Here is a 22,519-nt window from a genome sequence, read left to right as displayed (position 1 = left end):
CCTTCAGTATCCGTGGCAACGTGTTTTCCATTCTGTGTCACCTTGACAAGTGGTGACGTCAAACAGCGGTCTGCTGCACAGTGCACTCTAGTGGTCGCCCTTAAGAACAGTAGCAGACTGTTGACGGAATAAAACCTAAAGTAACCATATCCACAAACAAGTAAAAATGATGATTTTCCCATTCATAAAATGTGTCCTCAGCAGTGCCGCATGTATATTCAGTGTGAATTAAACTAGAGCAGGACTCTGGTTCACAGCGTGAACTGAACACACCGTCCTCAAGGCTTGCCTTGAAGCGTTACACTACAGACACCTCCTGATCAGTTGGGTGTACTGTGGTTTGCCTTACATGTGAATAATAGCAAGGGTTAGGACTGGAGGAAGGATTTGCATGTACTTCGATGTCACACTGGCCAAAGACTACCTTGTGTACCCAGACTACAAACACAAAGGGCAAAAGCAAATACAGACAGAAATATCCTCTGCACACATGCATGGGCATGTGCACACGCACAGCTGTGGAACCAGCAACCCTTCATGTTATGTCACTACACACAACTAAACCTTTGCTGGCAGAAACCGACTCTTTAGAGACGAAACTAACATGCTGAGCAGTAGTTGTTCAGCAGCTGTTCCATCTGGAACCTCAGAAACTCCAAAGCGACAAAAATCCTATTTCCATGGAAACAACCCCCAATAATTTTAGAGAGCCGCTCATCATGGCTCTCTTGATCCATCCAACCCCATCAGCCAGGTTGCGATCCCTCATGAGTGAGGACCCAGAGCGCAGCCATGAACCACTCGCGACCAATCAGAAGCAGCAGACTGACCTGGAAGTGAAGGATGATGGTCCAGATCAGACCCAGGGTCAGCTTAGGGTTGCCGTCTGTGATGTCATCATTTCTGATGTTCACCAGCTTGACCTGAAACAGAGAAACCACTGGGATTTAGGGGCCTGGTTTGTTTGTTTGACAGCATTAAACAGCGAGAGATACAGAGACAGAAACAGAGAATGAATGAATACTTTATTCCACAATCAAAGTTCCATCTAAAAGACAATACAAATACAAGGTCAAGATAGATTAAAATACATGCAAGCATATAAGAGAGACAGAGACGGAGAACAACAGAAAGAGAGAGAGGGAGAGACAGTGCAAGAGAGAGAGGGAGAGACAGTGCAAGAGAGAGAGAGAGAGAGAGAGAGAGAGAGAGAGAGAGAGAGAGAGAGAGAGAGAGAGAGAGAGAGAGAGAGAGAGAGAGAGAGAGAGAGAGAGAGAGAGAGAGAGAGAGACTCATGTACCTGTCGTTGTTTGAGGAAGTCCAGGGCTATCTGCACATTTTGCAGTCTGTGAAATCTCATCCGGCCCTTTTCCCTGGGCTAAAAAATAAGAAAGCAAGGCAGAAAAAGTAAGCCAAACAAGCATTGTATCTTGAAAGTTGACCACTATCAATTGTATCTTGACAGCAGGCAACAAGACAATGCAGACATTTTTTCCTATTCCAAGCACATTTAGGTCAAAAAGTGAAGGTGTGGCGATATTCATTATCCACTAGAGGGCGCTGTCTTCAACAAGACCTGTTGAAGACAGGGCAGAACCACAACACTGCACATCAAACCATGCCATTAAGAAAAATCCTTAGGTGTCATCTTGTTAGGAGAAAAGTCAAACATAGCCAGTGCAAAGGACTTGAACAGTACGGACCAGAGCACACACTGCACACTGTGACCCACACACTTTGATGCAGATACACACTTGTTCCTTAATACAAGCAGGTGCAACTATGCGGTTGTGTGAGTCTTCACACCATGCTGGGAACCATGAGAAGGAAAGAGCATCTATTGTTCAGTTAAATGACCGCACAACTATCCAGCCATGTCAAGAAAAGAGGACTACTTCATGGCTGCCAATGAGCTGAGTCAGGCAATGTTATCAAACTGCATGTGAAAACTATGCCGATAAAAACTATACATATGCCGATTAAAAGGGAGAGCTAGGATATTCAATGATATCTCATCATTCATCAATTATTTAACATGGATTTAATATAGACTACCATTGGATGTTCAACACTGGAGTGATATCAGCACACAACTGGAACAGCAGCACTACCATGCAGCCCCAAACCCCAGCCCCAGGTGAAGGTCAAAGCTCAAGGGTGAGAGTTCATCCTCGGGGAAAGGAGTGAGTATGGATGCCATGGAAAGAGGGAGGGTGGGGGGGGGGGGGGGGGGGGGGGGGGGGTCCGACATACTCCTTGAGCTCCTTCCTGCTCCTCATCCTCCCCTGCGATCAAGATGGGAGGGGGGGCGCGGGACACGTACGCCCTAGTCGACACGGGGCCACTCTTGAGTTGCTATGGCAACAGAAAGATGGGGAGTCGATACATGGTAATGGCGGAGGGGGGTAGAGAAAGTATGGTATGAAGAAATGACAGTGAGAAAAGAGAGGCAGGAAAGAGAAAGTGAACGATAGACAGACAGTGGAGAGGTTGGGGGGGGGCGGGGGCTAAAGTGACACTTTTTTTGGATCACATTTTGATTATATATAGAAAGAAATAATATTAAGACACCCACTTCTTAGAGATAAACATACTTCATGTTATGGCTAGGTATAATCCCCCTGAACGTATGAAAATGTATGATTTATGTCCTATTAATTTCCTTAGTTGAATTATTTTTTCCACAGTTTTTCCTTTTCCAATGTCCTTGTTAATGCCCTATTTATAGAGGCGTCTCCCTGGTGCCCTTTCTAGCTAGCAGTGGATTCATCCCGCCGGCTATTCTGTCAGACAGCACCATAATGTGTTTTTGGGAGGCACTGGGACTGCATGACTCAACACATCATCAGGAAACAACAACAACAACCACTGTCAGCACGGTCACTACAGCACAACAACAGTGGCAAACACACTCGTGTCTAAATAATAACAAGTCTGTAGTAATAATGGTCTGTTTATTGTCTGTGCTTTTGTTCTATACAGGTAGCTGTAGTGGCTACCTCCGATGCTACTTTGAGTACCTGTTGAGTGAAAGTGTGTAAAAACTCCACATTTATTATGTACGCATTCAAAGATTTGTACTCACCAATGACTGTAAACTAACACTTTATCAGTGTGTGCATTTGCAGGCAAATGTGTGTGTGTGTGTGTGTGTGCGTCTTAGTGTGTGTGTGTGTGTGTGTGTGTGTGTGTGTGTTCATACCAAGGTGACTCCAGAGAGGACCTCCAGCAGGGAGATGAGGTTGTGTCCATCCCTCAGGTCTTCGTACAGGTCTGTGATGTGCTTCCTCACCTGACAGAGAGAGAGAAATTTGCAAGCATAGCATCATCAATCTTTAATCAATTATACTCTTATGTTAATGTTTAAGTATTTCTGTGCAAAAGTCCAGAGTGCGATGGGATGAATACAGGGGAAAAGCCAAAATCTGGATATAGTTGGAATTGCAAAAAAAAAAGAGGGATGGAGAAAGTTAAGATACAAGAGGCAATCAGCATCGTAAATCCACAGATGTCGACTCTGCTCCCGACAACTACTGCCACAATGATTACCACAGCAACCCCCATCAGTGGTTGCCATGGAAACCCAGACTCAGCATCAGCTGTGACCGCTGCTCCCCCTGTCACATCGGTTAACGGGCGGGACTGCCTCTAGCCGAGGGTATCGGTGATTCAGCATTTAGACCAGTGGAGCCCCCACACCAGGGTTGGAGAATGTCAGAGACTTTATTTTCTTCCTGACCACAGTTAGATGGGCCACTCGGCTGACTACTGCAGCATAAAGAGCTCTGGGACATACCAACATGAATAATTGATGGGGGAATAGAGCAGGGATAAGAGATTAATAGGCAACCTTGGATTCTGCTATAAGGCTGTTTTACAATAAAATCCAGATTTAGTTTTAGATTCTAAGAAATTAAGATTAGTTAAACAATAAATCTGTCCGTTATTACCACTGTGTATTTGTTAAATATAGTTATCCTTAGAACACTACTTTAGCCATTGTGTATTTTGAGAAGCATGATTACAAGCAAGTGTCAAATGGTCCTGCCCTGATGACAGCATATAACAGTACCACATTCTAACACTAGGGGGAAACATGGCCCGCAAAGGTTAACCAGTAGCAGCAACCCTTAGTCTAAACAGAACATAAATCAACAGATAAAAACCAAACACTAGATTAACATTTCCAGTTTGACTTCTCGTTAGGTCACTGTACTTAGTTACATCGTTAGGCTAATAGGGATCACCTGAACTGGGATAATAAATGACAACAAGCATTTCTTAGTATCTCTCACACTACACAAAAGGATTGTATTAATGAAGTTACCATTTTATCTTTACCAGACACACACCTTCCCAAGAGGCTTCATTAGTGCTTAACAGGCCTATTGGGAGTGGTTTCTAGTCCCTCCTGTCCTGGATTATCATGTCACCAAGGCTTACCGCCTATTCCTCTCTGCACTTATTACATCTCTCTCATAATTTCCACTCCTTTCCCTCTCTCCACCTCCCCCTCACTGCCTCCCCCCATTCCTCTGCTCCCTGATGGTCTGCGTGTTGTCATGGAGGGGACAAAAAACGTAAACAAGGGTTAATTAAACGCAGGAAGCACAGTTCCGTCATCGCACACTGAAATGAGGTTTGTATGTATTTGTGTGTGTGTGTGTGTGTGTGTGTGTGTGTGTGTGTGTGTGTGTGTGGGGGGGGGAGGTTAGGTAGGTTACAGTCAGTTGTGTGTTTTAATAATTAATCCTATTGATTACATTTGTGTGTAGTACACAGTCATTTGGGTTCAGAAGGGTAACAGATCAAAGATAAGTCATAAACGTCCCTACATCTACGTGAACCCTCACAGAATGTCTGTTCCAACCTCAACTCTGACAATGCTGAGGCAAGCATTTAGGGAATTAGTTTTCCTCCCAGGTCAGATTGACAAAATAATAATGGGATAGTGAAAAACCTTGTTTTAAGTTTGGACATTTGTCAAGGATCCATTTAAGGATCATTTGTAGCAGTATGATGTGTATCTTGTTTGATGGCAATTCAAATCGTTGCTCATGCATAGACACAAATTCAGAGTAGTATATTTTTTAACAGATCGGTTTGATTTTGTGGGTGCATCTGTGTGTCTGTGTACTGGTGCGTTCATGCGTTCAGCTCCCTTTGGGTTTCAGCTGTTCTGCTAAATTAATTTTAACTCAAGCATTCAGACAAATATGTATTGTATTTGATTCTGAGATTAATTAAAACAGGATTGTTTGATTTACTTGGAATTACTGTGATGCTTTAGCAAATGCATCGACCAGTGTAGCAATTGTATGTGACTTAATTATGACTGTGGTAAGCCTAAGCAGTACCACATATTCCATAGATTTTTTCTACTTTTACAGTAGTTATGTTTGTTGAGTAATGACACATTTGTATCTGTTCTCCACAGTTCTGACCAACAAACCTCAAGTGGACCCAAGACACACCTAATTTACCGTCAGCAGCTGTGTTGTTAATGGTTTGAGCCATCACAAGATATTTCAGATTCTAGCCAAATAAATGATAGCTAGATTATAGCCTATCTGATAGTACAGTCTACTGAGTACTTTAGGGTAGGCTTGATTGATGATACACTTATAAATCTATCTGGTCGAAAATTCCAACAGGTGACGTCATCAATTGGATCCAGTACCTCCGACCTATGACCTCTAACCTTAGCCAACACACTGGGTCACAACTTGCAGCTACTCTCTTTTTGTAAGAGTGTATGAGTGTGTCCTGGCAAGGAAACAAGACTCTTAGTCTTAGTCACTTCCAGAGCAGCCTTAAGAACAGTCACTATGTTTAACAGGAAGGCCACTTTTTGGGCTTGTTCTGTTGTTGTCCACACAAGCACACACACACACACACACAAGCACACACACACACACACACACACACACACACACACACACACACACACACACACACACACACACACACACACACACACACACACACACACACACACACACACACACACAGTTTAACTACATTTGTCAATGTTATAGGTGAACAGGCCTATCAAAGCCTTTGAAAATCAGATACCGGATACCTGTCCAGCTGAGGGCTTATGTAAGACTCAACAAGTGTGAAACAGAAGGAATGAATGGAATGATGATGTCACTAGACAAATAAAGTTGTCTCCCCCTTGCTAGGTTTCAATCTTGATAAGATGGAAAAATGGTTTGTTTGCTATGTCTTTCTTTGGTGCTCTGCCTCCACTTTCTTTATTTAAAAATCTGATTATTCAGTTGATACTTCTCTTGTTGGCATTAAGCCAGTTATGACGGACAATGTCCAACAATTATTATTAACATTGTATAATATTTCAATATAATGTACGTCATGTGAACATTTTTGTCTTTTAAATCAAGAAGCACCACTTTCCCTCCATCTCCTACCCTAGGAATCAACTTCTGAACCTAGAAGTTCCACCTCTGATTTGAAATACCGGTATCTCTCCCTCTCGCTCCTACTCTCTCTCTCTTCATCTATCTATATCTCTCTGGGCTGTGCCGGTCTAGCCTACTGTAGAGTGACATTAACACACCACGGTGCCAACAGTTGCTCCGGAGTTATGAGGTCAAATAGAATCTCCTCTATCAGAATGTCAGACGTATCTCCTCAACAGTGACAGAATGGAGCGTTGCATGTGTGCGTGACACGAAACATGTGCGTCGCCGGGAAGAGGAACGCTCCACGAGGGACAAGTATTCTGTGCAGCATAACTTGAAATTCAGATGCTGTATCCAGAAATAGAAGGATTCGACACGGATATAAATTTGATGAAGATAGTTTATGGGTTGTTACAACTCATCATTTTTACTTACTTTATTTATTTATATTATTTTAAAAGTACTTCCCTCTCATTTTCAGTGGAAGCAAATATAGTTAGCTAGATAGCAAACCAAGTCAAAATAAGACACCCTAGCCCTTTATGCTGGCCAGGTCACCATTGAAAAATTGATTTAAAATCTCAATGTGTTCTCTAACCCTAGTATCTGACATATGAATATATTGTAACATAAGACAACTTTCTTCTGCCAGATGTCAAGGAATGAGAGAACAATACAACAACCTGAACTAGTAATCTAAATAGACAGCTAACCAGCATTAAAAAAGCACCAACTAGCCAATAGACCAAGCCTGCAATCCAAGTAACCAGTCAATCATGTAGAAAAACGTGCAGTCATTTCCTCCCCTCTCACTGAGTGTTGTCACAGAGACAGACCAGGAAAGACACACATTGATCATCACTAGCTTATTGTAAAAGGGGCTTACCCCAAACAGAGCCAAGAAGCACATAACCTGCAGTACTGAACCATTTGCAATCTCACTGCATTTCAGTCATTCATTTGATCCTTGTCACCTACACCCGGAATGTCAACAGCGGATATTTACTGTATCCATGACGACAACTGAAGTCAAGTCAAGTCGGTTCAATATGTGACAGCAGACAGTAACTTCCAACACGCTGGGACTTTCAAGGTACTTGACATACGTCTCAGTGTACAGCATTAGGAAAGCACCGGTTACATTTTTGCTCTGTGTTTAACTGCTAGGTTGATAGATAAACATGTCAAAAGGTTAATTTATCAAAACATCCGGCAATACTTCTGTCAATAGTGTCAGGTGGACCAATCAGAAAGAAGCTTGTAGCGTGGTACTATACCTTTATGAGATGCTTGTTGACCCATTTTGTGAAGGTTTTCTTCTGTACTCGGTCTCTCTCATCTGGAACACAGGAGGGAGGAAGGGAGAAGGGATGGAAATAGAGTTTAATTAAATGATCTCATGCCAAAACAATCAGTGAGGACATTTGTACGTGGACGTAGACGCCTTAGACATGACACCAACATCCTTATGGTTCAGGAGTGTTCTCGGCAACACAAGGCGGACTGAAAGGCTGCATGTTGATTTGCTTTGGTTTTGCTAGAGAGACCCATGTTTTATTTAGTTCTAGTGGTTCCAGGCCTGGTGTCGGCTGGGAAATGGAGTGGGAGCTGTAGTCAGGCAGGGCACCAGCACTGCGTCACCCACAGGCCCGAGGAGTGAAGCCGTCCGACCCAGAATAGAACCCCATGCTGGGACACGGCCGTGTTACATCAGCCTCCTCTGCACTTCGACACACTCTCTCTCTCTCTCTCTCCCTCTCTCTCTTTCTCCATCGCTCACTCTCTCTCTCTGTCTGTCTCTCTGTCTGTGCCTCTATCCATCTATGTCTCTCTCTCGTATCAGTCTGACAGAGTAAACACAGACCCCCTCTCCACGTTCTTTCCTCTCTCTCGTATCACAAACCAACGGTCTTGAAGCACACGAGAGTGATGTCATGTGTGTTTTTATGCCTCTTACATCCCGCAATAAAGATAAAAAATACAAAGGCAAGAAAAGGAAGAGAACAAATAACAATTTGTTTTGATGGTAGACAACATGCTTCTATAAATGACTCATAATTATACACCAGCTATAGATATATTATATCAGCATATGCTACACGTGAACCTCCTAAGATGTCGCAATTTGATTTGTTCGCTATCTCGGGATATTGGGCAATATCCCATGATCGAGATCTCAATCTTCGGATATGGTTTTCATCGCAAAATTCCCTCTTTCGGTCATCTCGTCACGCTAATAAAAAAAGAAATGCTGCTAATAAAGAAATTAAAAAAAGAAAATTATATATTGTATTATATTTTTGGAGTGTTCACGTGTAGTATACTAAAACAATCATTCACCTTAGCCGCGAATAATTGCTATTATTTCATGATAGTAAAGATATTATTAACTATTATTATTAGATTGTGTTTCATGATTTCCGCACCATTCTTTACACACTGAGATTTTCCTCCCTTCTATGTATACAATTGTTAGCAAATCAGAAGGCATCGGTGTCTAGTACTTCCCCTTCCTGCTTGTTGTTTAGAGGGTTACTATGGTGACGGTGTTACGAGAGGAACCATGTGAATGGTGATAAGCTATCGTTGAACTCCTCCCTCCTCTATAAAACTGCTTGTACCCCAAAACCCTTTCTCTCAGTCACACAAAAACACACACCAACATACACACACACACAGACACACACCTTTCCTCTCTCAACACTTCCTCTTTAAGGCTCTCCCACGTGTTATAACAGCAATAGCAAAAAGCTAACTCTAGCTTCAATAGAGGCAAGCTTCAACAGTAGAGGGGATATCCAATTAGGAATTGCAGAATGGGATTTAGGTCAAATCCCTAAATTAGTTAAAGGTAAGCCTCAGTAGAGTGTGCGCACAACCACACCCACACACACACACAGACGCACACACAGACACACAAAGTCAAGCGCACAGGCACACATGATGAAACACACTTACTAGGGCAGGGCCCCAGGGAGATAGATTTCAACAATCTCTTGCGCAATAGTGTCACCACTACAACATGCTCTTCTATACAAACCTGACTTGCTTCCCACCATAGATAGCCTGAGGCAGGCGCATGCACACACACACATACACCTTTTAACATGCAAGTAATTCAGACTTTGTACCACTGAATCAGAAGTGAAGTCATGCTGTGGCCACCATTAGTCTAATAAAGATAGGAAGATAATGGTTTGTAGTAAAGTGTGTGCAGACTTCCAGCCAACCACAATAATGTATTGTTGTGTGTGTGTGTGTGTGTGTGTGTGTGTGTGTGTGTGTGTGTGTGTGTGTGTGTGTGTGTGTGTGTGTGTGTGTGTGTCAGTCAGAGAATGGCTCTCATTGAGGCAGAAAGAGAGAGAGCCATTGTTGAATCACACACATCCCTGCATACTGTCCAAACATAATACACACACACACACACACACACACACACACACACCTTATCAATCATCTCCACAACTATATTAATTGACAAGACCATATTCAGCCTTTTTCGTGTCAGTGGTCTGTAAACAAATCTGCACTGTTCAAACTTGCCGCGCACACACACACACACACACACACACACACGTGCTGACAACTCCTCTGTTGCTGCACGTTGCACACCGGCAGTATGTAAACAACAGCAGCAGTCCCTGTGCCAGCTCCTCTGTGGCAAGGACACAACAATTATACACACACACAAACCAACATACACACACACACACACAAGTCTGTTTGCGCGCCAAGACACTGACCTGCACAGCACATGAGCGAGTACAGGTGAGCATTGAGCTCACACTCATTCCTATAGTCGGGCCACATTCTCCACCATGCTGTTCCTCTCGCTCTTAATCCCTGTGTTGTGTCCCCTCTCAGTCTCTCCTGCCCGCTGCGGTCAACAGGTCCACATGGCCCCGTGTGTGCCAGCGAGCAGAGCTCCGGGATCGGCCGAGAGGTCAGGTGTAATTATAAGATGTCCTCTTCTTCCGGTGGCGCTAGCTATGCAGACCGGCTCTCCTTGCTAGCTAAGGGCAGCTGGAGCAGGTACTTCAAGTTTGTACACAACGTCAGCATGCGAGCGACAGAGAGAGACTAAGCTTGTTCCACAGCTGTCAGCCCACCAGCCACTCTTCCTCCTCCCCACTCTCTCTCTCTCCCTCACGGCCTATCTCTCTGCAGTCCGTGTTGTCGCTGCCATTACAACCATTCTTTGACGGTGCATCGTTCGTGACGTTAACTTGCTCGCTCTCTCTCTCTCTCTCTCTCTCGCTCTACCCCTCTCTCTCTCCCTCTCAAAATCGCTCTCACACGTGTGTGCGAATGCGAGCGTGTGTCAAAGTCTGTGCTCCGCCCACCTAAGAACTAGAAAGGACAGCCTCTCTCTCTCTCTCCCTCCCTCTCTCATGCTCTCTACTCTTCCTGCACTATTCGCTGCCTCACCAGTCTGTGGCACTCCAACACTCTTTTTCTCTATCCGTTTGCTGTGGTCTACATGGTTGTCCTAAACTGTGTTTTCTAGAGGATTCTTCTTGTACGTAGGAGGCAGAAGACAAGTTCACAGTTCTTCGTGAATACAGTTGTTTTTATTTATTTTTTCTCCATCTATTTATCCAAATTATCTCCATCCATTTTATGTTCTCACTCAAAAAGGAGATCAATTTATCGTGGTATCCCATTTGTTTTGTGTCTTGGTGTGATTATTAAAAAGGTTATTTCACAATTGAAGTGTCAGGTATAAAAACTAAATTGTGCCTAACATTTTCCTGCCAAGAACTTTCTGACATACAGTAGCATTCAGTTAAAATAAGATCAAAGAGCAAAGCAGTTGATTAAAACAAATGTTAAATTAATAACACGGTCTTGAGTAAGAATCCAGGAAGATAAGAACCAGGAAGTCTCTAAACATGTGATATAGTTCTACCAATGACTATGTGATGATGTCATCCACTCCAGCAGTGCTCTATATAACACCAAAAAAGATCTCCTTACTCAGACGAAAAAATCCCCCCCCCCCACACACACACACACACACACACACACACACACACACACACACACCCACCCACCCCCCCCCCCCCGGTCTTTTAAGCTGAGTAAAGCCAGGCAGTATCCTTGCCCCTTCTCCTTGATATCTCCCAGTCTGCCCTTTCCCCTTCCTTCCTTTCCTCGCATTTCCCCTCCGTGAGAACGAAAGATAACCACCCTGGAGTCCATCTGAAAGGGAGACTTCCTCCAAGCTCTTGAGTGTCCTCTAGTCCAGCAGCCGTGGGAGACAGAAAGAAATGGCAGCAGCCGGAGACAGATCTGTTTGAAGATGGTGTACTACGGATGATGTCTGATTTAATAAAAGGGCGGAAACAGACCCATGCAGTGCGTGCGTGCGTGCGTGCGTGCGTGCGTGCGTGCGTGCGTGCGTGCGTGCGTGCGTGCGTGCGTGCGTGCGTGCGTGCGTGCGTGCGTGCGTGCGTGCGTGCGTGCGTGCGTGCGTGCGTGCGTGTGACAATGCTGAAATTGGACGATAGCATCTGTCAATCAAATCCCCTGAGCCAATTGGATCCAGTCAGCAGCCAGCAACACAGCCTTTTTCAGATGGCCTCCCAGAATCAAAACAACCATAGGCGGACAGGATATTGTCGCCATGGATTGGTTACACGTGTTAACAATGAACAGGCTAAGCTAGTTAAGGGGGTCATCCAGAAGGTACTACACCGCCTCGTGTTTTTGAACACATTGAATAGACATGGTCACAGAGACACACACTCATGTCTGGCACTTAATACCTTGTTTTCTCTTATTGGCTCTCTGCCTGTATAACTTTTAAATTCCCTCCAAAACAGTTGGTTTCATTCAAACTGCACTGGGCTGAGGTTTCATCATTTATATCACATTTCTTTCCCTGTGGCAGAGCAGAAGATCAGGACTGCCAGGAAAACAGCACAAATGCGATGACATCATTTAGCAGCACAGTCTGCCTCCTTAGCACGAATGCTGCGATGATGTCACTGCCCCCTGGAGTCATGTCATGAAACCTGGCCAGGAAAGAAGTCAGGGGGTCAGAGGTCAGAGCTGTACATAATTTGATGAGTGTAAAACTGATCCATTCTACGGGACCTCAATACGAGTGTTTGAGGCTAACACAGATGTCTTTACACAGTAAAGCCCTTTCTCACACACACACACACACACACACACACACACACACACACACACACACACACACACACACACACACACACACACACACACACACACACACACACACACACACACACACACACACACACACACACACCTATGCAGGCCAGACAGTGACACAGGGTCCAAAAATGCTTAGACAGAGATTGCTCTCTCTCTGTTCTGTGTTGTACGATATCTTCACTGCTTTGCTTCCTGTTATATCTCCATCCCTCGTTCACGGCTACTCCTGCAGATCACTTTGTTTTTTTCTCTCCAAAAATAATTCCCTGTTCTGCCATCTCTCTGCCTCAGGACAAATCAACACTAAAAATAACATGCAGAGCTTAACGCCTCTAATACCACGCAGTGTGCTTATCTCTTTATCTCTCTCTCTCTATCTTTCCTCCTTGCATAATCTTCTAGTCGTCTGCAGCTCTGATTCACTGTGATGTAATTCAGTTGCAACAAGCTCTTGAACCCAAAAATCCCATGATTTTGACCATGTCAGTGTAATTATTTCACTTTCACTTTGTGAAAGTGTAAGTGAAAGAAATAGAAAGCCGACATCACGGACTCATGCGTTTCATTAATATTCATCGCTCATTGCTGGTCATTCCATGTCTCCATGTCGGTCGATTAAATTCATCTGAACAGTGGGCTGGGTGCCCCCAGAGCAGTTCATCCATTCTCCAGTCAGCCCACACCATCCAGCCACATGTTAATCACTAGCTCGGTTAGGTCGCCGCTCAACAGATTAGCAACAAATTTAATTACGCTCCATTCAATTTGTCATATCTATGTGTAAATAAAAAACATGATTGGAATGGTCGGTCGGTTTTATAGTTGGTTCACTTTTTACTGATATTAATATAACTCGTGTTTTTTTACACACCTTTAAGAAAGAATATTTGACTGTAGTATGTGATGAATCACTCTTGCTAATGTATGAATGGATGTATCTTACAGAGCTAATTATGTTACAATGTGCTTGTGACAGGCTGACACTGCTACCATAGAGTCAAGTGAGAAAACCGTAGGCTAAAACATCACCACAAAAGGCATAATTGAATCACTTGAAGCAGAGATTAATCATAATTCACCGTCCCATGACCTCGTACACGTTACACTCCAGCCAACATGCCTGGGAGGGATGATCCTTGCAGTGCATTATGTGTGCAGCAGAGTTGATGAACAATGTGGACGAGTATGACTAATAAGTTCTTTGCATGCCCATGGACACATCTAATATCCATATATATATATATATTTTTTTTTTTTTTTTCAAACACACAGTTAAAGGACTCCACCCAGCTTCGCCCATCAATGTGACATACCCCACATCCTTAAGAAGCTAAAAATAAAGACCACATTAATAACACATCCCTCATGTAAGCCAAGATAACACACAACCATGGCAAATACCCACAACTGTCACTCTCTCATTAACTTCCACCCACACAATGAAGATACCACCCCCACACGAGATACACAGACATACACACACACCCACTCTGTTCTCATCATAATCATGTTAGTTAGACAAACCGTGAAAATACCATGATTCTTTCTGAATGCAACACTGCCATGGCACGGACAATTCAAAAACAATCCAACTAAACCCACAAACGTTATAATCAGTCAAGCCCAGTGTTTTCATACAAAACTTAACAAGTGTTTTACAAATGAATAAAAAAATGATGTATTCAATCAATGGATGATGAATGTAATATTTTAAAATGATTTGGCTAAAACAATTATCCTATCTCTATGAGATTAATGGACAGTATAATTTGACTGGTTGTTAGTTCATTTCAATTAACTTTAACATACTGTACATAGGAGTGGATTTGTACATTACAAATGCACAACGCACTGTTTACATTGGAGCTGTAAATACTGAGACACAGGGCTGCATTAAGCAGCTTACTGACACAACACAGATTACATCTGTTTACTAAAGCAACACATAATTGTTTACAAAAAAAGAACCCAACCAAGTCAAAGCTTGTTCCTAGAGCAGAAAGAAAAACAAAGACACACAACAGACATAATAGTGCGTGAAACAATTGTCTCCTTTTTTGGGAATGCCAAATAAGGTAAATTCTGTCCCACTGACTCGCAGAAGTACTCGGGATGCCATCATACAGAAGCGCCATTTTAGTGAGCAGTGAATAGCCGTATATAAAAACATCTCTTCAGTAATGGTAAACAAAAATAGAAGGCCCTCCGTTGCCAAGTAACCAGGCTAGTAGCATTAGCAACACGTGAAGTGCCACCTCACAGCTAACTGAAGAGGACCACATCATCACATTCCAAAATAATGAAAAAGAGGGTGATACACCACTGGGGGGGGGGCAATGAAACCATGAGGAGGGGAAATCAGACATTAAAAGGGAACTAGGAAGGTAATAGGTTGTCATTGGTGTCAATCACCATCCGTATCTCTCTCGCTCTCAGGGAAATGTATAAAAGAAAAGAAGCGTGCTTTCTATTCCCATTCGACAAGTAGTAGGTCCAGACTCCCTACGTTTACCTGGTCTGTGTTTCTGGGACTGTCTGCGGTGTCTGCGGTACAACCAGACACCAGCCGCTGTGAGGACGTGCGCACCGACCACAAGGAACGATGTCATCACTGCTGGGTCCATGAAAATATCCATCGTTCCTTGTTGACCAACCGCGGAGCAAAGATATCCGTAAACCTCACACGAACAAGGCCGAAGTGTAATACGAAATCGAACAGATGTTGCTTATGTCCAAGACAGGGAAAGAAAATAAAAAGGCAATTCCTGCCATCATCAAGTATCCAGAGTTGTTAAAAAAAAAAAGGCACTTCAACGAAAGAGAGACAACTTGGTTCTTTCACTTCTCTTTCTAGGCAAACTTATATTTTCCCTTCAAAGGGGCCGTACATCCTAGTTCCTAACTGCCATTTTCGACTGACTAAAACCTCCACTCTCCCTCGTCTCTGAAACATGTACAGTTACTGTTACTCTGTTTGGGCTGAGAACTTCAGAGAGCCTCTCTCTCTTTCAAGGCAACCCCTTTTTCCTTCACAGACAGCCTCCTTCTCACTCTCTCTCTCTCTCTGTGTAGCTCAGCTACAAGTCTGCATCTCTCTGCCTTTGGATGACACTCTTACACTGAATTCCATTCCACTGATACAAGCCGGCGGCCAGAGCATTGCGTGGAGCACCGCTAAGACCGGTAACTCATCGGGGGAGCAGTTAGTGGACCCTGGTGTGCTTGCGAGTGTGTGTCGCACCATTTTCTTCCAAGGGAAGCCACAAGGGTTATTTTTATTAACGGCTATCTTTGAATGGACGTCTGCTGACTGTGACAGCATGTATAAGACCTTCCAACCAGTGTGAGAGGTTGTGTGTGTGGAACATCACTAAGTGAGACAGTATGATTCAGTTTGGCTGCTGGGAGACAGGGGTCCTAGAGTTACCAACACATCACACTGTGTGTGTGTGTGTGTGTGTGTGTGTGTGTGTGTGTGTGTGTGTGTGTGTGTGTGTGTGTGTGTGTGTGTGTGTGTGTGTGTGTGTGTGTGTGTGTGTGTGTGTGTGTGTGTGTGTGTGTGTGTGTGACGCCATTGCTTGGAAATGCCACTGATATTTTCATCCTAGCAACCTCTACACAAAACAAAGCCTTCTGCATGGAAAATAGATCAATGAGCGAAACCAATAAACCAGTGAATTTGATGAATTAAAAGAACGATGTGCTTACGAATGTTCGAGGTAGTCATAGATAGACTCCTAGGTTATCATTACGAAGCGTTTGGTCGACCACATGAAACCCCCTAATTCTGGTTGCCATGTTTTCCATTTGCTGTTTTACAATGGGCAGAAAGGCAAGCTGGTGGTTTCCAAGGTGGCCAGATGCCACATGCTACATGTGAAGTATAAAGTATGACGTTGACGACAATCAAACATTTGCTGTTGTTAAAACCAGCCACATAGCTTATTCAAAAAGGCAAACACATAGCAATAGCAAGAATAAAGCAAAAATTACAGCCTGATGAAACCAGCTGATCAAATCAAGAGAAGGAGAAGAGAAGAACAACAGCACGTATATGTACATGCATTTACACACACACACACACACACACACACACACACACACACACACACACACACACACACACACACACACACACACACACACACACACACACACACACACACACACACACACACACACATATATATATATATATAGGAATGTCAGTCACAATAACATAAAATACAATGCAATAATATTAAATAAAACTCTTTTTAAAATTTCTAATAGTCAAGTTAAAATCATATTTCTGCAATAACCAGGTGTCCATAACTAAAATCTCTCAAAACCATACTTCTGCTGAAACAAACAAAGCTGACTCAGCAGTTTAAATATTAATAATATCATTATTTCATCAAGTGAGGGAAAAAGCCTCAAGGCAAGAGAGAGAGATAGAGGGCGGAGAGACCCTGATTGCAGCAGGAGGTGACGTTAAGCTGCCACTGTGGGGCAGGAGAGACCAAAACATTAGAGTGTGTACGCAGAGGCTACACTATAACACTGCTGTGGCACACAGGTCCGCACCCAAATACCTACATTCTAATCTCATATCTTCATACCGATCTAGGGTAGTATTTAAGCACTTTATCACATTTTGTTACTGGGCTCTTATGGAGGAAAACTATTGAAACTATTTCCTTTATTTGTGGTTGCTGTATCAGATGTCCCAAGAAGGAACCAGAAACATAATATATATATAGATGGTACTATAAATATGAATATTGAACGTTGTTGGAATAGCTGAGCACACTCCACCAAACTCCACTCACTTTCACATCCGGTATATCTACAGTTACATGGGGAAGTCCCTTCCTCAACAAGCAGGCTAAATCTGACCTTAACCAATGGACCATGAACAATTAGAAAAAAAACATAAAATCCTGATGACCATGAACAATGTGTATTCGTGAGCTATATGTACAGCATAATATTGTCAAAGTAGGAGGGTGCATGTCTTTCTACGTCAATGTGCTTCTATACGTGTTTGTATGCGAGTGCTTGCGTGTTAACAAGGTTAGAGGTCAAGTATCCAATCAGTATTTCCTGCATGATGCTTCATCAGTCACACATGAGGACACACAAACACACACACATACACACACACACACACACACACACACACACACACGATGAAACACACACACACACAATAGGTGGATCCACCTTGGACGTGTCTGAGCAGGAGACGAGACGGAAGGAGAGCGCAAGAATGAGGACAGTAAATGATGAGATGGCAGATTGTGGAGAAAAGCGACAAAATGAAAATGAGAGCAAGGGAAAGTGAGAGAGAGACAGAGCGAGCTGGGTCAGAGAGTGTGCTTGATGGAGAAAGAGAGCAAAATAGGCAGGGAGAGGGTGAGATCGAGCAAGAAAGTACAGCCAAGATACTGACCACAGTGTTATTGTGACGCCTGGTGGCCTTTTGTACTGGGACGTGAATGCCCGCTTTCATTCGGCTATCACTGAGAGAAATCTCACACTGCCGGCGCACACACATTAGTGCTCCCAGTGTGCCTGTCCCAGGATATGCTTTGAACTAAATGAAGACTAAATAGACCACTTGCGAAGGAGCTTCATTCAACCCACAGATCATATACATGACACAAGGTGAACATACCCCTTGTCCATGTGCACAGCCTCCTTCTCCTGAGAAAGGAGAAAGAGGAGAGAGAGAGAGAGTGAGAGAGAGGATGGAGTGATTCTCGGCCACACCCTAACCGCCAGCAAATCTCAATTCATCTAGTCAGCATCCTTGGCACAGACAGCAAGAACAGCAGCAAGGTCACACGCACGCACGCACGCACGCACACACACACACACACACACAGCCCCCACGTGCATTGAGAACGTTTTCAATTGACATGTTCTCAATGCATTTCTTCATTCCCCATTAAAGACTAATCTACATTCTCTCACAAAAGGCATAATGCATGAAACCCACAGGCATGTCGCTGCTTAGGAACAAACCTTTCAGTCAATTTAAACAATCGAAACCTTCAAGGATCCTAAACCCCCCCCCCCATTACCTCACACCCCGGCTCTTGTGAGAAAAGGGTGTGAAATAGAAAGATGTTTCGTTTGGTTGAGTGAAACACACGAGTCTTGAATGGAGGCCAGTCTAAACCGAAGGACAGGAACAGCTTTATGACGTAACGCCTCGTCTCCGACACACTGCCGCTATCCCGAGCACTTCCCGCTGTCACACAGCTGCGTGTGGCGTGGCCGTGACACATCGTCAATGTTTCCCGGACGCCCCTGCCGTTTGACCCCCGACCCCCTGCCATTGGACGAGCAAAGCGAAAGCACTTCCTGTTTGGATGCTGGGCCGGCTGCCGGGGGCCTGACCCGCCATCCTGGGTATAAAACCCTGAGTATAATGGGCCCAGCGGGACACACACACACACACACACACACACACACACACACACACACACACACACACACACACACACACACACACACACACACACACACACACACACACACACACACACACACACACACAAGGAACGTGAATAGATGAAAAAGACACTCAAAAATGGGTTTAGGTGTAATACTCTGAACATTTCACCTTAGAAACATGGTTGCAGCTCTGTTGTAAACAGAAACTATACATTTCTAACATCAAAGCAGGTCTAGACAGCTTGAGCATTTTATGTAACTTGGTTTTGCAGACATTAAATTTGCACCAAATTGGGAATACAATCAAAGGACAACCGAAGTCCAGACAGGTCATCTGAGTGTCGGACCCTAAGATATGGAGCAGGTTGAAAATGTTGCTCTTTCCAACAACATGCTTCATCCCTATTAGACAGGCTTTCCCCCTGCAGTACTGCATGCTACTGTTAGGGGGCAGCCTCGGAGTAGCCACTGGATTCTCTTGTCTAGACCTGCCGACAAGACCGTATTCCTGGGGGGACAAAACCCAAAACCGAATGCTTGAAATGTCAGATTTTAACTGGCGTTTACAAGCAGAGCGATGGAGCCAATAGCAATTGAGGAGGAACATAAACTCTTTACTGACCAACCGCTAAATGTACGTTTTCATTCCCTTAAGACAACCAAGACACATCAATGTTACCATTATTGATTCTTAAAAGTTAGCCTTCAGGTACTGCATTTGAAAGCCTAGCAAGCAAATGCCATGACATCCACAATATATCTTAAATTAAAACAGAACATAATTTAAGCTAAATGGAAAGGCAGGCAAAATGTATCTTTTCTAAACCTGTACAGTGGTATATCAAGTGGCCCGTCAAGGCCGTGCAACTATTCTCTATCTACGGCACCAATATTAAGTGACCATAGCCATTTATGTCTGTGCGTGTGCGCTCGTCTGTGTCTCATGGCTTGGCAGTTGAGCTCATGAAGGCTAACCGACACAGAGCAAGGCTAACTGCCGTTGGTGTTGACAGATTTTAAGTGAGCTTTGTTTTGACGGGGATCATTGAACGGATCACTACACCGCTTTGACCGAGACGGCAGAGCAGGAGCATAGTCAAGATTAATTAGTTGGAGTGTGTGTGTGTGTGTGTGTGTGTGTGTGTGTGTGTGTGTGTGTGTGTGTGTGTGTGTGTGTGTGTGTGTGTGTGTGTGTGTGTGTGTGTGTGTGTGTGAGATTGAGATAGACAGATAAGAGTTAGAGAAGACCGATTTACCCTGAGGTGCCATCAGAGATTAAAGGTGAGGAGAGAAAGATGAGCGGAGAGGGAAGGGAGGTATCATGTCCTCCAGATGGCGTAACCCTAATAACCCGACACACACACACACATCACATTATGCACAAACCTAAACAACACAAGGGGGGGGGGGGATTATAAGTGAGGTGAGGGGGAGGTAATTAGAAAGAAGAAGTCTATCAGAGTTGGGAGCCATATTCCCGGCTATGGCTTGGACAAGTAACAGAAAGAGACAAACCAGGACATAGATGAAGACATCTGCAGTACCTCATGGCGTGCGTACCCTCAGGGCGTTAACCACACAGCAGACTTTGTAGCAACCCAGATCTGATTCTGGTCGGCCACGTGTCATTTCCTCTCACGACACCAGGTTTCATGTCTCTCTTACACACTGTTGCGGTTAAACTGTAGATACGTTTCATTTTAACCGTGGGCTAGTGGTATGTGTGGATTCAAATAGGCAATACATATAATAGGAGGCCCGTCACATGCCTAGAGGACATATTTCATAGACAAACGACAAACGGTTTATGATATTCCCTGCTCCAAGATCATAGGGAAATTGCCATCTAAATAGGACAGTATGCAAGCTTATACAACAAGCCCTTGCCCACACACAGAGACTTATGCATTCCCTCACACAAACACAAATACACACGCTAGGGATCGACCGATACCGGTTTTTTTAGGGCCGATACGATACCGATATTTTTTCCTCAGCCTTAGCCGATACGCCGATACGCCGATACCGATTTTCTTGAGCAGATTTTTTTATTTATTTTTTTAAGGAACATTTATTGAACTTCAATATCAAAAACAATATTTAACAAATAGTAAAAACAGGTGAAGTAGAACAAGTAGATGAACAATATTTAACAAATATTAAAAACAGGTGAGGTAGAACAAGTAAATAAAAAAAATAAAAAAATAATAATAATAATCGGCGAAAATCAGCCGCGTATCGGCCGATACCGATACACGTAAAAACCGCGAATATCGGCCGATAATATCGGTCGATCCCGTGTCACACGCACACATGCATGCCTGTATTCACAGGAAACAGTCAGTGATTACCAGCGGCCTCTCGTCACCCTCCTCGTCTGCATTAGTTAAGATATCTATTTCTAATATTGCAACACACAACAAAGTGATTCAAAAATACCTCATTATATCAGCCACAAATAGGGGATATAATGGGCGAGATTAAAATGTAATCATTCAAAAGAGTTGGGTGCCGAGTTCCTGCATGCTGCATGCTTCAAGTGGAGCGCAGATTCACTGGGAGTTGCTTTGGTTTAGAGACTAAAGTTGATTTGATCTATGACCTGCTGGTTTCCTCATGTTGTCCATCCATCCCGCTCATCCGTCCTCTATACAAGCACAGGGGAAACTGTGCCGTAATGGAGCGATAACCGCCCGGTCACACAGCTCTCCGTAGGGCAAAGGGCAAAGGTCATGCGAGTGTGTCTGTGCCCGTGTGTGTCTTACTCTGAGTCACCCTGGTGATGTCAAAAATGTGCCTAGAGTCACACTTATTGAGTTCAAACACACACACACACACACACAATGAAGAGGGGGAGGAGGAGAATAAATTGCAGAAGAGTAAATATTGTGGTAGAAGCAGTGTTGTTGATGGTGAAAGCAGCTCAGACCGGTGGGAGGACCCGCTAACTTGGATGTGTGGTGGGAGAAGGGCAGAGGAGGGATTGGGTGAGGGGAGAAGAGGAGATTTATGATCTTCTGAGGAGAAAAACAAAGTGGAGCTTTGAGACAAAGTTCTTAGGATTTTACGGCCTTTGATAATTATAGGTTAATCGCAGCGAGAGAGGGAGGGAGACGGAGAAAGACAAAGAAAGTCGAGAGGACAAGGGAGACCGAGACAGAGACAGAGACAGAGACAGAGAGAGAGAGAGAGAGAGAGACCAAATGAGAGAAGGCGGTCAAAACAAATGAGTGATTCAATGGAGAGGACAAATGGAAGAGGAAATTAACTGGGTTAGAGAAGGTTGAAATGTTTTCACTGAGACAGGTCAGACCCGAGGCCTTGGTGAAAGGTCCACATTTAAAGAACACTTTACACAAGTAGTATAAAAGATGTGTGTTTATCCCTACTTTGGTCTACGAGGGACAGAGTAAGAGAGAGAGAGAGCGAGAGAACGAGAGGGATTGGCACAAAGAGAGCGATAT

General features: G+C 43.8%; 1 protein-coding gene across 6 annotated transcripts in view; it reads right to left on the bottom strand.

Moving 5' to 3' along the window:
* The window catches only part of macf1a (microtubule actin crosslinking factor 1a), a 187,601-nt gene that overhangs the window by 117,014 nt on the left and 48,068 nt on the right, over positions 1–22,519 (bottom strand). For all 6 annotated transcript variants that reach the window (XM_060042711.1, XM_060042716.1, XM_060042717.1 and 3 more), the window contains exons 3-6: positions 7,703–7,764; positions 3,203–3,292; positions 1,301–1,378; positions 831–923 (exon numbers count right to left, since the gene is read on the bottom strand). In XM_060042711.1, coding sequence (XP_059898694.1) covers positions 831–923; positions 1,301–1,378; positions 3,203–3,292; positions 7,703–7,764 — 323 coding nt within the window. The remainder of the gene's footprint in view (positions 1–830; positions 924–1,300; positions 1,379–3,202; positions 3,293–7,702; positions 7,765–22,519) is intronic.

Source organism: Gadus macrocephalus, chromosome 22 (assembly GCF_031168955.1).
Source record: "Gadus macrocephalus chromosome 22, ASM3116895v1".
NCBI lineage: Eukaryota > Metazoa > Chordata > Actinopteri > Gadiformes > Gadidae > Gadus > Gadus macrocephalus.
The sequence above is the reverse complement of the archived record's forward strand: the minus strand, read 5'-3'. Positions and strand labels throughout refer to the sequence as shown.